Source organism: Nilaparvata lugens, chromosome 13 (genome assembly GCF_014356525.2).
Source record: "Nilaparvata lugens isolate BPH chromosome 13, ASM1435652v1, whole genome shotgun sequence".
Classification (NCBI taxonomy): Eukaryota; Metazoa; Arthropoda; class Insecta; order Hemiptera; family Delphacidae; genus Nilaparvata; species Nilaparvata lugens.
This window is the reverse complement of record NC_052516.1, coordinates 23,134,396-23,148,519: the sequence shown is the minus strand read 5'-3', so window position 1 is coordinate 23,148,519 and position 14,124 is coordinate 23,134,396. Positions and strand designations below refer to the sequence as shown.

Genomic DNA, 14,124 nt, shown 5'->3' with positions numbered 1-14,124 from the left:
AAGCAACAGCTGATGATTTTCTAACCTCAACATTTTTGATATTGAGCTCACAGCTCAGCTGTTTCTGTCTTCTACCATGGATCTCCGTAGTTTAGTTTTTAAGCCGAAATTACAATTATTAGTTAGTACCTATTTATAAATAATGCAATCTCAATCTTATCTTCAAAATAGTGAGCTTATTTATCAAGTAACTAGCACTATCAAAACAAGTTTCCTTGTGTGATCAATACTCTGTACAAAACTAATCCAACTTAGCATTTGAAGTGAGTACATTTTTTATAATAATTATTGAGTACTTAATTTAGATTTAATGCATTCTATTTGTAGTAGGCTATGGCATTATATTTATAATGATTCCCTCTTCTATTCAACACGAGCCTTGGAATCTTACCAATAAACTTACGTCAAATTTTCATTCAATTAGTACCAGTAGCTTGTAGAGAGAGAACAATCAACATTTTTTGTTCTATGATCCATTATGGATTAAGAAATTGTTCATTCTATTTAAAGATGAGTCACATGAATATCAAGTAATACTTTAAAAATCTGCTCATTTAGCGTTGCACTTAATCAATTAAGTTGTTTTATTGTAGAGAAAATAACATGAAATCAATGCTCTTGAATGCTCTGTACAGTCTGATTATTCTGTAAGTACCGTTCTATCATATATTAATGATGTAAACTATACAGCCATATTGCTAATACATTTTTCCATTTTTTGCCCAGGTTTAATCACACGAAATCAAAATTGTGATCCTACTATTCTGCTTTGAGTTTCTTGTCTTGAACTGGATCTCCGAATGAAGAAGAAGTACTGCTTCATCAGATGCTAAGGTAACAACATATAAATGTACTTCAAGATCTAAGTAAAACCACTACCTATAAATTCTTCAGTACAGCTGTATGATACTTTACTTAGTAAAGATGTATACTTTCTAGGTCTATCACTAGCATTGATATTTTGTAATTAATAAATAGAGAAACAATAGCGTAAGTAGATACCCCATGGTAAAGGGCGTTTATGTAGCAACTTTTACTGTTATCTCAAGCTGATTACTGTTGATTATTGACGAATTTTACTGTTTTGTTGGGGTGAGAGTGTATGAACGGCGCAATATGAGAGACTACCAGCGTCACACAGCTTCACGGGAAAGAATTACATGAACTAGCGGCTTGAGATAACAGTAAAAGTTGTGACATAAACGCCCTATACCATGGGATATCAACTTATGCTATTGTTTCTCTGTTAATAATCACTAGCTTTCAAATGTTCAATGAATAATCAAACAAATATCAAACTTTGGAGCAGTATTTATGAAAAATTGTAACTACTTCCCACTCTTTCTAGTAGAAAAATTTTGTGATAACTATATAACTCCGTGTAACTATAACTCTATTCAGTAATTGATTACCGTATTTTCAAATTGTCAATAAATGAACAGCATTTGCTGGATGCATTTCATCAGAAAATATACAATTCAACATCATCACTAGATGATGGGTTCTATAGAGCAGTGGTAATAGTGGTCTAGTAGTGGTTTGAGAGTAGATTTAGTCATTGACTAGACACCAGTCAAATGAGTTATTCTCAAATATTTAAATTGGATGTTAAAAAACAAATATATGGATTTTGAAAAAACAACAATATTATTGACTCATCATCTAGGTCTAGGGAGTCTATGAGTAGATTTTGTAATTGTTATGTCACTAGTCAAGTGAGTAATACTCAAATATGATGTAGGCTAACGTGACAATTTGCTGAATAAATAGATTTGAAAAACCACTGTATTGGCTCATCATCTTGGCAGTGAAGTCAAAACTATTCCCCTCCTGCTCACAGAAACCATGTTTTTCATGTGACTAGTGTTTATTTTCTATAGCCTAAAATTTATTTTTTGTGTTCTATTCATGACATGACGCCATCAATCCTACAAGAGTGAGGGTACGGTAATGGATGAAAATCAAATCAAATAGTTTTTTATTCACAAAAACAATACAAATTTATAAAATTCATTTAAACATTTAACAGTGAATACTCTCCACAAAGACTAGAGTCTGTGAGTGGAGAGAGAGTTCTTTCAAGTTGATTGAGATTATGTTCTCATGTTTTGTACAACAAGAAGAAGGTATAAGAGTAAAAAGATATTTAACAGTGAATACTCTCCACAAAGACTCTAAAGCAGTGGTTCTCAAAGTGTGGGGCGCAACCCCCAAGGGGGGCGCGATGAATGCTCAGGGGGGGGGGCGCAAAGCTTGGTTGGAAAATGTTTTGAATTTACTTCTAAAATAATTACGATGAGCAATCTTTATATTTTTAAAATTACATGTGAGTAATTTTTACTCATAAAATATTTATATCAACTGTATTGTCAAATTCAAATTCTCAATCAATGAGTGCTCCCTCAACATGATAGAAAAAGTAAACCTCATTGATCTCCAAGGTGACTTCTTTGCGCTTAAAATGAAGTTTGAAGAATATTCTCTTACATCCTTCTGGATTGGTGTGCAAAAGGAACTCCCAATTTGAGTAAAAAGGCATTGAAGATATAGACTCCATTTGCTACAATTTATCCGTGTGAAACTGGGGTTTCTGCTCTAGCTGCCATGAAAAGTGAATTTATAGACCAAGACTGGATGTGACCCAGGAACTTAGAGTAGCGTTATCGGAGCTGACACCTCGTTTCAACAAACTCTGTGCGAAAAAACAAGCTCATCCTTCACACTGACGCTCTTTGTATTGTTAATTTCTATGAGAAACAAAAATAACAACTATTTACTAAAGTAGCTGTAGTACCTGAATAAATTATAATTTATTGTTTGTATAGAATTTGTTGTTTTATTATGATTGAAACTATTGCAACATTGGGGTATGTATAGCATGTGCAAAACCCAACTAAATAAATATTGAGTGTAAAATATGTACCTCAGTTACATACGTATATGTGCAACATGAATAGTAGTCTATGCTTATACATTTAGGGTGTCCGGCTTACAGCTGAATTATGCAGGGGGGGGGGGCGTGAAGTAAAAAGTTTGAGAACCACTGCTCTAAAGTATTACTCTTCACAAAGTTCTTTCAAGTTTATTGAGATTATGTTCCCATGTTTTGTACAACGAGTAGAAGGTATAATAGTAAAAAAGACATTTAACAGTGAATACTCTCCACAAAGACTCTAAAGTATTACTCTCCACAAAGTTCTTTCAAGTTGATTGAGATTATGTTCTCATGTTTTGTACAACAAGAAGAAGGTATAAGAGTAAAAATGTGTGATTCAATTTTTTCCAGATACCAGACAGCCACAGAATGCTCAGGGGAAGAAGAGGGTGAAGAAGAAGGAGAAAAAAACGTAGAAATTACGAAGAATCGAATCCGAAACTAGACGACCAGGCATGGTAAACGCAGAGCGCACAACAAAAACGATCGATGTTGTCACCAACGACAACAACATGAACAACAGGACATCGTCGACGACAAATGTCGATAATTTTATCGATATTTTGAGTCAAAATTTGAACAAATATTTGAAAAACTCCGATGGCATTAAGGAGTTTGCCTGTGGTTGGGGAGCGGCCCTTATCAATATTGGAATTACGTTTCCGATTAATAAGATCATTTTCAGACAGGTGAGTGATGGGAAAGTGATGAAATCTATACTAAAATAAAGTAAATAACTGGTTTATACATGTACGTGATAGGAAAATATTATGTTTGACGCATCATCACATCTGAACTACTGGACTGATCAACTTGAAATTTTGCATATAGATTCTTAATTAACCGAGGATGGTTATAGGCCTATTTTCAATTCTACAAGATTTCATTACTTCAAGTTTTCAGTTTGTCAAGTTCTAAAATAGACCCTTGCGGAGCACGGGTTTTGTGCTAGTGAATAATAATATCGATCGACCTGGCTGGCTCAGGACTGGTATCAGAGTTTTCAGGTCGCACCTGATTAATTTCAGGGCTTCTGACATGACCTAACAACTGTTTTAAGGCAGCGGGTACCGACGAATTAACGTGTCTATTCGAAACACGGAATGTGATTATCCTCTTTTTATTAATGACTTCATATTTTGATACATGATTGAAATACTGAATGCTGTAGAAGAGTAGAGTGAGAACACAATTAGTACTGTACTTCTAAAAAAATAGGATCTATTATTATAAAATAGAATAGTATTCTTATCCTCTTCGGCAATACCCAACCTGAAACTAACAAAATCATGTTCAAAACTTACTTACGAGTAAAATGACGACAAATATAATTGTCGAAAATATTGAATATCCTATACTATTAAAGGAGCAACTTCTGTTTATATGTTCAGATGTTTGGATATTTAGATGTTTATATGTTTGTATTTCACCGGATCTCGAAAACGGCTTTAACGATTCTCACAAAATTCAGAACATAGTAGGTTTATAATATAAAGATTCGATTGCACTAGGTCTCATCCCTGGGAAAACTCGCTGAAGGACATTAAAAGGATAATTATTATTCATCCTTGTAAAAACAGCTGATAATAATTATTTCGTCGTCTGTTGGTGATGGAAGTGAGTGAGCGAGTTCATGTGTGTGGGACTGTGTCAAAATTATGACTCAGCTGTTGAACTTTTGTAGGTAATCATTCAATCAGGTACTTAGTTCCGGTTGCAAAAAAGCCGTGTTATTTTCAATCCTGATTAATTCGAGTAGATCCATCTTTTTGAAATGGTCATCTCTGATTTGTTTCACGTGAAGTTAATCAGGATTAAAATTCAACCGGCTTTTGTGCAACTGGGCCTTTGTGAGAGAAATTGTTGCATTCCTCTGGGAATTAATCTCAATTTACTGTGATTAGATAGAAGAACATTTCTGTATTAATGTTTTTATAATTACTTCTTTCGTAATAAATTTGTTATGCTTTTGTACTCCAGAGCGAAGCTCGGTCCCCGATATTTTACTTAGTAACTGGAGCATGCATTCGAATCACGTGAGATTCATTGACTATACCTTTACTATAGTCAAAAGCTTGGTTGACAAAATTCTGTTGAATTTCAACCGTGATTAAATACTACGAGAACCAATCATAGAAGTTTACTCAAAAGAGCCTTCCCTGATTGGCTCTTGTGACATTGAATCATCATTCAAATCTAACAGACTCTTGTGCAACCGGGCCAAAGTGACTGTTGATGATAAAACCTACGTAATTTGAAAGCATGCCACAGTCAAAGAGTAAATATTTCATATATTCCACAACTATATTAGTCTTTAAGTGGTAATTTTAGTGTTGAAACTTGAAATAATTATACACTGGAACCTCGATATAGTACATCTTGAGGGACCGCTCAAAAAATGTACTATTACGATGTCTTTACTGGATAAGGGTGCACTATATCAAGATTAAAAGCTGTATGGACGTATCAAGGGACTGCAAAAATGTACTATAACTGGGAATGTACTAAATCGGGGTGTACTATATCGAGGTTCTAAGCTATATGGACGTTTCAAGGGACTGCAGATAAAATAATGTACTTGTTTCAAGGGACCGCAAAAATGTACTATAACTGGGAATGTACTAAATCGGGGTTTACTATATCGAGGTTCTAAGCTATATGGACGTTTCAAGGGACTGCAGATAAAATAATGTACTTTAACGGGGTGTACTATATCGAGGTTCTACTATACATTGAATTGAATCACCAATAAATCGTTGAATTTTTCTAGTTTTCAAAGCTTCTCAGTATATCAAGATAAGAATTATTTCCCCACATGCTGATCAATAGTCTAAGGCTTGCAAAAAAGGCTGTTAAATTTTCTAAGTATCAATAAATCTGTGGTTTTTTGACAATTTATTGGTCAACTGTTAAATTTTAATCATGATTAAATGCTATGAGAACCAATCAGAGAAGGGCTTTCAGATTAGAAGGTTTCTCTGATAGTCTGAGGGCTTGTTGCTCAAAAGCCTCAATCGTGTTTCAATGCTATGAGAACCAATCAGAGAAGGGGTTTCAGATTAGAAGGTTTCTCCGATAGTCTAAGGGCTTCTTGCACAAAAGCCTCTTAAATCTCAATCGTGTTTCAATGCTATGAGAACCAATCAGAGAAAGTTTTTTAGATTAGAAGGCTTCTCTGATAGTCTAAGGGCCGGTTGTACAAAAGTCTGTTGAGTTTTAACCAAGATTATATTCATGACAACCAATCAGGGAAGGCTTTTCAGATTATAAGGCTTCTCTGATTGGTTCTCGTGGCATTCAGTCATGATTAAAATTTTACAGGCAATCGGGAAATATATTTCCTCGATTTTTCTCTTGTAATATATAATAATTATATATGATAATATATCTCGGGTAAAACCTATCTGGATGGGGGCATGGAACGGTCAAGAGAGAACAATACCCCTCCTTCAACGCTGGTTGAATGTGAAACAATAACTGTCAACCCATGTCAATACTCAACCAATATTAAACAATAGATCTCCTAATGCCCCCATCCAAATAGGTTTAGCAGCATAAAATATTTTTTCAAAACCTACTCCAAAATCCACCACTCTGGTCTGCAACTTACAACTCGACATAATATGTATCGTTTAAAAAATATCAATTAGCTCAAGGAAATTAGTTCTTTGATAATATTAGAATAGGCTGAAAATTGTGATCTATAATGATGGAATTCAACTATTTTTCTAAATTCAATAAGAATGACTTGAAAATTCTGTTTTGAAACAATATGTACATATGATATGAGTTACAAAAATGAATGTGTAATTTTTAATTACCACCTGATATGAGTTACAAAATCGTTATATTATACTAAAATTATTTGTTGCGTGAATCACACCATTTAATTGCAGGGTTTGGTTTTTACCACACGACAAACTTAATATCCTTTGATTAGCAATTCGATTGTACATCAATAAAAACTGGTATATGCCTTCTCGGTTTAGATTTTTGTCGCATCTTAAGCTCTGCAAAAACTCCATGTTACGCCAAGAGCTGCAGAGTATAGACTGTCTAATAGTTGGAAATTATAACTTTGATGGACCTTTACAGAACACGGAAATGGGAATCCCGTAGTAAAAGTCTAAGTGTGGAATAACGTCACTGAACTTTACAGGATGGGGGCATACGCTTCATTGCACAAGGGTCGAAAATGTGCTAAATCTACCTGCCAAAGGGTCTCGCAGTTGTATTGTTCTAGCTTGACCGTCCCATGCCCCCATCCAGATAGGTTTTACCCTATATCTCCTACATGATCTCTTGTAATAATTGATTACACAATTATGTGTAATTGTGAAAATAAATTCAATTGAATAATTGTGTGTTTTTTGAACAGATGCTGCACAACATGCACGTAGGAGGCGCCTACAAGCAGATCAAACAAGAGGGCTTCGTGTTCCTGTACCGGGGCATCCTGCCGCCCCTCATGCAGAAGTCGATCAGCACTTCGGTCATGTTCGGCATTTACGAGAGTTGCCGAAAGCCGCTAGTCAGTCACGGCCTCCCCGTTCCCCTCAGCAACGCCACTGCAGCCATGCTGGCCGGCACAATCGAAGCGGTGCTCACTCCGTTCGAACGCGTTCAAACGCTCCTACAAGACCAACACTACCACAAACACTTCCGGAATACTAACGACGCCATGAGGAATATCCTCGTACATCATGGGTTTAAAGAGTACTATCGTGGTTTGGCTCCTATTCTACTACGCAACGGTCCTTCCAACGTTTGTTTCTTCGCCCTGAGAGACCTAGCAATCGAAAACATCCCAGACTCTAGCCGGTGGTACCTCAACGCCATGAAACAGTTTCTTATAGGGGCCGTGATTGGTAGTTTTATTAGCACCATATTTTACCCGTGTAATGTATTGAAGGTTCATGTACAGAGTCGGCTGGGAGGTCCCTATCAAGGTATATGGGATGCCACCAGGGAGATATATAGGGAGAGAGGTGGCAGTATGACTAGTTTCTATAGAGGTGTGCATATGAACTACACGAGATCGTTTATTAGTTGGGGAATCATCAATGTTGCATATGACGCACTAAAGAGTATGGTGGATTAAGAAGATGGAATTACAATTTGTGAACCACCCAAGATCTTTTATTGGAAACTCATTGGGGTTTCACATTATGTAAGATGATGGGAGATCATTAATGTTGTCTATGAGGCACTGAAGAGTATGGTGGATTAAAAAGATGAAATTAAAAAGAAATTACAATTTGTGAACTACCCGAGATCTTTTATTTCAAAATCATTGAGATTTCACATCATGAAAGATGGTGGTAGATCATCAATGTTGCCTATGACGCATTGAACAGTATGGTAGATTGAAAAGATGAAATGAAAAAGAAATCACAATTTGTGATCTACCCAATATCTTTTATTGGAAAATCATTGGGATTTCACACAATGAAAGATGGTGGGAGATCATTAATGTTGTCTATGACGCTCTGAAGAGTATGGTGGATTATAAGAAGATAAAATGAAAAATGAATAAAAATGTTGGAAGATTTTCGCTCATAATTGAAACAAGAATTGATTTTTAGGAACGGTCAGGCAACAACTTTTCAATTGATGTTACTTTGTCATGATGAAACACTAAATAATAAATTTGTTGTAGTTCTAACACTGTGTATATCTGTAAATATTAGAAAAAAACACTTACTTTTTATGATCAAATGAATTGTTTCAAAAATATTTTCAAAGATACACTGTGTCAAACTACATCAAAGTTATTATATAGTGTTTCATCATTGCAAAACAACATCAATTGAAACATGCTGTTGGCATACCGTTCCTAAAAATCAAATCGTTTCGGAAACCTGAAATTTTACAGATTTTTGTAAAACTTTGGGTTGGATTGAGCAGATATTAGTTTATGGTATGGTTTGAAATGTGACAGGGGCGAAAATGAATGTTCTTTTCCTTCACAATGCCCTGAAGTGTTTAATAATATTAAACAATATATTATATTGAATGTGTTGTGAAGTTGATGAGGTAGGTATCCACATTGAATAAAACGTCTTGAAATTGTCATGATTACTTATTTATTAAAAAAATAAACTATTCAGTTTTTTGCAGATTGGAATTTTTTCAATAAATAAGTGGTTGTGACAATACTTCCACGTCGGCTTATTTAATTTGGGTTGAAGTACATGTTTTACAACTGTGTGGTTTTTTTAGCTATTGTGAGTTAGGATTTAAATGATTTTGGAAGTAAATATGGCTGACCGAATTGTATAGCTAAGTTAGTGTAGAATGATTGATTTGTTTCATTTTTTGTAATCCATGTGGAATAGAAGAATCTATCACATTTTTGATCGATTTCAAATAGAATAGCTTCCAATAATGCAAAGGTATCCAAACTATAAATGTTGGAGGTCGTATGAAATAAGTTTGAATTGTTTTAAAGAGATTCGATTCCCTTTTGATGAAATGAATATTGTCTCATTTCATTTTTCATACCAATTCGAGCAAAATAAAAAAATTGAAAAGTTAACGTGCAGTGAAAATGCTTTATTATTTAAATTCGTAATTTATAAGTTCAGAATAAATCGTGTCATAAATATAAAAAGTGAAAAATAAAGTCCTTAAGTTTTAAACTTATTCTTTTCAAATGCATAATTTTAAATTGTTATTTTAATCATGAACTTACACTGTAAAAATTGAAGCTGTTGTAACCTTGAAACTAATGAAAAATAGGTATAATTTGTATTGTAAAAATAGAAAATAGGTGCTAAGTTTTAAGAATGGAATCACTCACTTTGTAATTATGATTTTAATTTGTGAAATCAAAGAATTGATAAGTCTATATCTAATCTTCTAATCACGGCAAATTAATAACATTCAAATTCCCGATTTTAAATTTTTAATCTTTTTTAAATAATTTATTGGCCAATTTTAAACTTTTTAATGTATAAAAAAGCATAAACGAATGTAACTTCGGTCATCAACAAGATGAAAAATATAAATGAACTCAAACGAATCTTCACAATCGACGAAGGATTCCTAAATTGAAATCCTGAAGAACGAAAAATCGAAGAATAACGCCAATTTCCACAAACAAAAAATGGAGCAACATATTCACGAACAATTCTATATTAGTTGTAGTGTGTTACAGTAGGCTAGGCAGTATTGATTTACTGTTCCTTTCAAACCAAAATTTAGAGGAAAAAGTTATGATAGATAGAAATGAGTATATTCAAATATTATAAATTCACAAAATGATACCTCTTCTGTTTTGTTAACTCATTCATGAGCAATGTCACTTTTTTAACAATAAATATCTATTTAAAACTGTGATAAATTATGAAAATCCACCAACAGAAGCCAAACTATAAATTAATAAAGAATTGCAACTAACACCATTTAAAATGGTTCAAGTCTGAAGTTGAAGTGGGTAGTCAGTAAACATGGCTTGACTGTTAACTGATTTTCAAAGACATTTTTTATTTTTGACAATGTCCAAGTAAAACGTAATGAAATAAAAACACTCACATATATCGTCAAATCCCACAGCTTCATTTGGTACAGGACCATGCATGGCTTCGTGACTACACAGGTTACATTTTCAAGCTAAACTGAAACATCGACAGTGACTCAGTCGAATTTTCAAAACATAATGGGCTAAACGAATCAATCTATCTTGCCACGGTTAACATACGATTTAGGGTGGGTTCCGAACCACTAAGTAGATTACTCCTACAATTATCTTATAAATGACTGGATTCGTCATCTCCAGTTGTGTGCTGTATTTTATTTATAAGTACAAAATTAGGATTATTTTGTCTTTTAGTCCATACCATGTATTCTAGGTAAATAATATCCTCATGTATAAAATAATATTAATCTCCCAACTTCTTAACCTCAAATCTAATTTATCAATAAATAAATACAGTGCAATACTAGAAATACTGTACAATTCTTATTATATAGACATAAATTATTTCATGGCACAAAACTAGTTTTTTATCAATTTATTTTAATTTTAAATCTTGTAGTATACAAAGTTCCTTGATGGAATAATTTGTGTTCATAATGTATCTGGTACATGAGAATTATTTATTAAATTTTCAAACGTAAATTTATGGTTAATAGTTGGTGTGCCAATATAATATTGTTGATTGTATATAATATATACTAGTTGCTATCAAATTAATTGAATGTGGTAAATGTTTAGGTTTTGAAACTAGAGTTGTATATATTTCAATTTTGATCAATGAATTACTGAAGGATTAAATCTTGAATATTTATAAACATGTAGACATTGGAATCAGGTTCTATACTTCGGTACTCTAATCAATTTTTTCTATAATAAATTGGTTGTTCCTCCTAGCCAAGATAGGCTACGGTACCTCTATGGACCTTCTATACACTAGGAAACCCTGATTTAGGTAGCACCCTAGCGAACATATATATATTTTCAATCTTCAGGAGTAACTTCATGTAAATATATCAATACAAGGAATTCAGATAATTATTTTTAAAACTATCTATTTCGTTCAGGTACAAATATACTTGTCAGTGAGTTATGATTCTACTTTAGAGATTTATTGTGTTATTTTTGTTGATTTGTTGTTTTTATAATTTATGGTTGTAAATTATTTTTGGTACCTATATATAAATAGAATACTCTGCTACCTATAATAATCCCTATGAAATGTTTGACCTATAGGATTGAGGAATTTGCTAGTAGATAAATTGACAATAGATGCTCCAAGTTCATAAGCTGTAAACCTCTTTAATTTGTAATATTTATATGTGTTGTATTTTAAATAAATAATATGTAGGGAAAATAAAATCAACAATTCGAGCAATAACAAATTTTGAAACGCCTTTAGAGAAACATAAAATTTACTATTCAAATGTATTTTACTATTGTTCAATAATATTGTGACATATTTGTCAGAGGTATCTTTCATATTCAAGCTATTCATTCATAGACAATAGATACGGTACAATCCAGGTAAAAACAACTAATAACACTTCTTGGTTATTCAATATGAATGATGATTCGAATTTAAAAATCATAAATGTCAACATGAATCATGAATCCTTTTTTCTCGGTATTTATTTGCAAATAATCATTATCTCATAAATAATATCGTGTGACCTGGCTGGCTCAGGTCTGGTGTCAGCGTTTTCAGGTCGCAACTGATCAATTTCAGGGCCTTATGATTTCATGAAAATGGTTTGATAAAAACTTCAAACTTATCTTAGTTGTATTTTTAAATCTAAATATCTCACCCCCACATTATAGACCTTCAAAACGTCTTCTTATAGTATTTTTCATCATCCATCAAATCTATTTATTTTTGTAATTTATCATAAAACCAAGTAAATATTCCCTCATAGAACATATAACTAGGCTACTTGTTGGAATAATAATGTTATAGTTTTTTAAATAGCAGCATGTTTGTGATTGTACAATAGATGTCATTGTGTTGTTTATAAATATGTATAAATCTGTTGAATAAAACTGATTGAAAATATTGTTTTGTTGTATTTTGCAAGAATTGTGTGGGATTACTCATGTACCGGTACGGCGTAGGCGTTTCACACCTACAGTAGCCGGCAATCGTATAAACAACAGTAACTTAGTTACCCATTGGTAACTACATTATTCTGTATTCTAGGTACCTTGGTAGTTGACCGAACGTAGTGAGGTCTATATGGCCAAACGCGATGCTAGAATTCGATGAGATTTGGCAGGAATATTCCCTTTTCAACTGCGCGTCGATGTTTTTGAAATTTTGCATTTTAAGGATAATATGAAAAGAAAAGGAATTCCTTCATACTCTGATATCACTATATATATCATCTACTTTGAAGATAGGATCAATCAAACTATAGAATATTATTCATAATCAATCAGCTGACAAGTGGATTATTCATTGCATGCATTACACAGATGTCGGGCCGTGTCTATTTCTATATGGTATAGGGTTTCAATATGTTTTATGATGCGTGCCCATCAGTATTCCCACATTTTTTAAAACCAAAATTTAATAGGTGATTGAAAATTATAAATGATTACCGTAAATGAACTGAATAATGCTGAAGAAATTATAATATTCTTGACTAGCCGTCAGGCTCGCTTCGCTCGCCATATCCGTCTAGCCAGGGGGCTCCGCCCCCGACTGGAATGAGATCAGCAGCCTCGCTTCGCTCGCCTGCATTTTTCATTTGAACATTTTTATCATATGTTAGGACAATCCAGTCGGGGGTCCAGACTAAACGTCTGGCTAAACGGATAAGGCGAGCGAAGCGAGCCTGTCGGCTAGAAATATAATATTCCCAGGATTGAAGTAGCAGTGCCCAATCAATTTTTCCGCGATAAATGCATTTAAATCTTCAACTTGGTGCCAACCTAACAAAGTCAACTCAACTTAATGCCAACCTGACAAAATTATTAATTTAGTTGCTGTTAACAACTGTTTCGAAGAGGTAGGCTAGGCTACTCTATCTAGATTATAGTTCTATAGTAACATTTGATATGGGAATTTCAATTATTATAATTAAGAGATTCGGAGAAGAAGAATATACATGCTGAAAGACAAACTTTTAAACCCTTAAAAACAACCCTTAGAGTTAAAATATTGCCAAAAGATTTCTTAGTGCGCCTCTAAAGGGCCAACTGAACATACCTACCAAATTTGAACGTTTTTGGTCCGGTAGATTTTTAGTTCTGCGAGTGAGTGAGTGAGTCAGTCAGTCAGTGAGTGAGTGCCATTTCGCTTTTATATATATAGATTGAAAAAAAATCATTTTAAAATAGTTGAGAAATATTTTCATCAGATGGAAAGATTATCACGGAACTGAATAAATAATTATCATATTGGATACAAATCCAAACGTGAACTGAGTTTATTAACATAAGTGAGTTTTTGATCTTGGAGAAAACAAATAACAGTTTTTAAGAGTAAATGATGATTCAACTGTGAATAATTGTGATTAAACTGAATCAAGTAGAACAGGTGACATCATAATACTTGTGGATGAGAAAACTGCGTGAGGTCTACTGTTCACAGAACTACTAGTTACTATGATTTATTACTTTGATATTATCAAAGATTATGTTTATATAGAACTGCTGATTAAACGACGTCAAATTCATCTCTGTTGGTCGAAAAATAAACTTGGATAATAGT

At 33.4% G+C, this 14,124-nt stretch overlaps 1 protein-coding gene across 1 annotated transcript; it reads left to right on the top strand.

Annotated features, from left to right (window-relative positions):
- LOC111051390 (mitochondrial nicotinamide adenine dinucleotide transporter SLC25A51) lies at positions 1 to 12,466 on the top strand. The gene is made up of 4 exons (XM_022337901.2): positions 1 to 263; positions 727 to 834; positions 3,287 to 3,624; positions 7,314 to 12,466. Exons 3-4 carry the CDS (start codon positions 3,391 to 3,393, stop codon positions 8,034 to 8,036), a joined length of 957 nt encoding a protein of 318 aa, XP_022193593.2. The 5' UTR covers positions 1 to 263; positions 727 to 834; positions 3,287 to 3,390; the 3' UTR covers positions 8,037 to 12,466.
- Positions 12,467 to 14,124: the final 1,658 nt, after the last annotated feature.

Excerpts from the sequence above, each read along its gene's own strand:
- LOC111051390 (XM_022337901.2), top strand. The coding sequence starts at position 3,391 with ATGGTAAACGCAGAGCGCACAACAAAAACGATCGATGTTGTCACCAAC. Across the intron at positions 3,625-7,313 it reads ATAAGATCATTTTCAGACAG|ATGCTGCACAACATGCACGT; the intron begins GTGAGTGATGGG and ends TTTTTTGAACAG.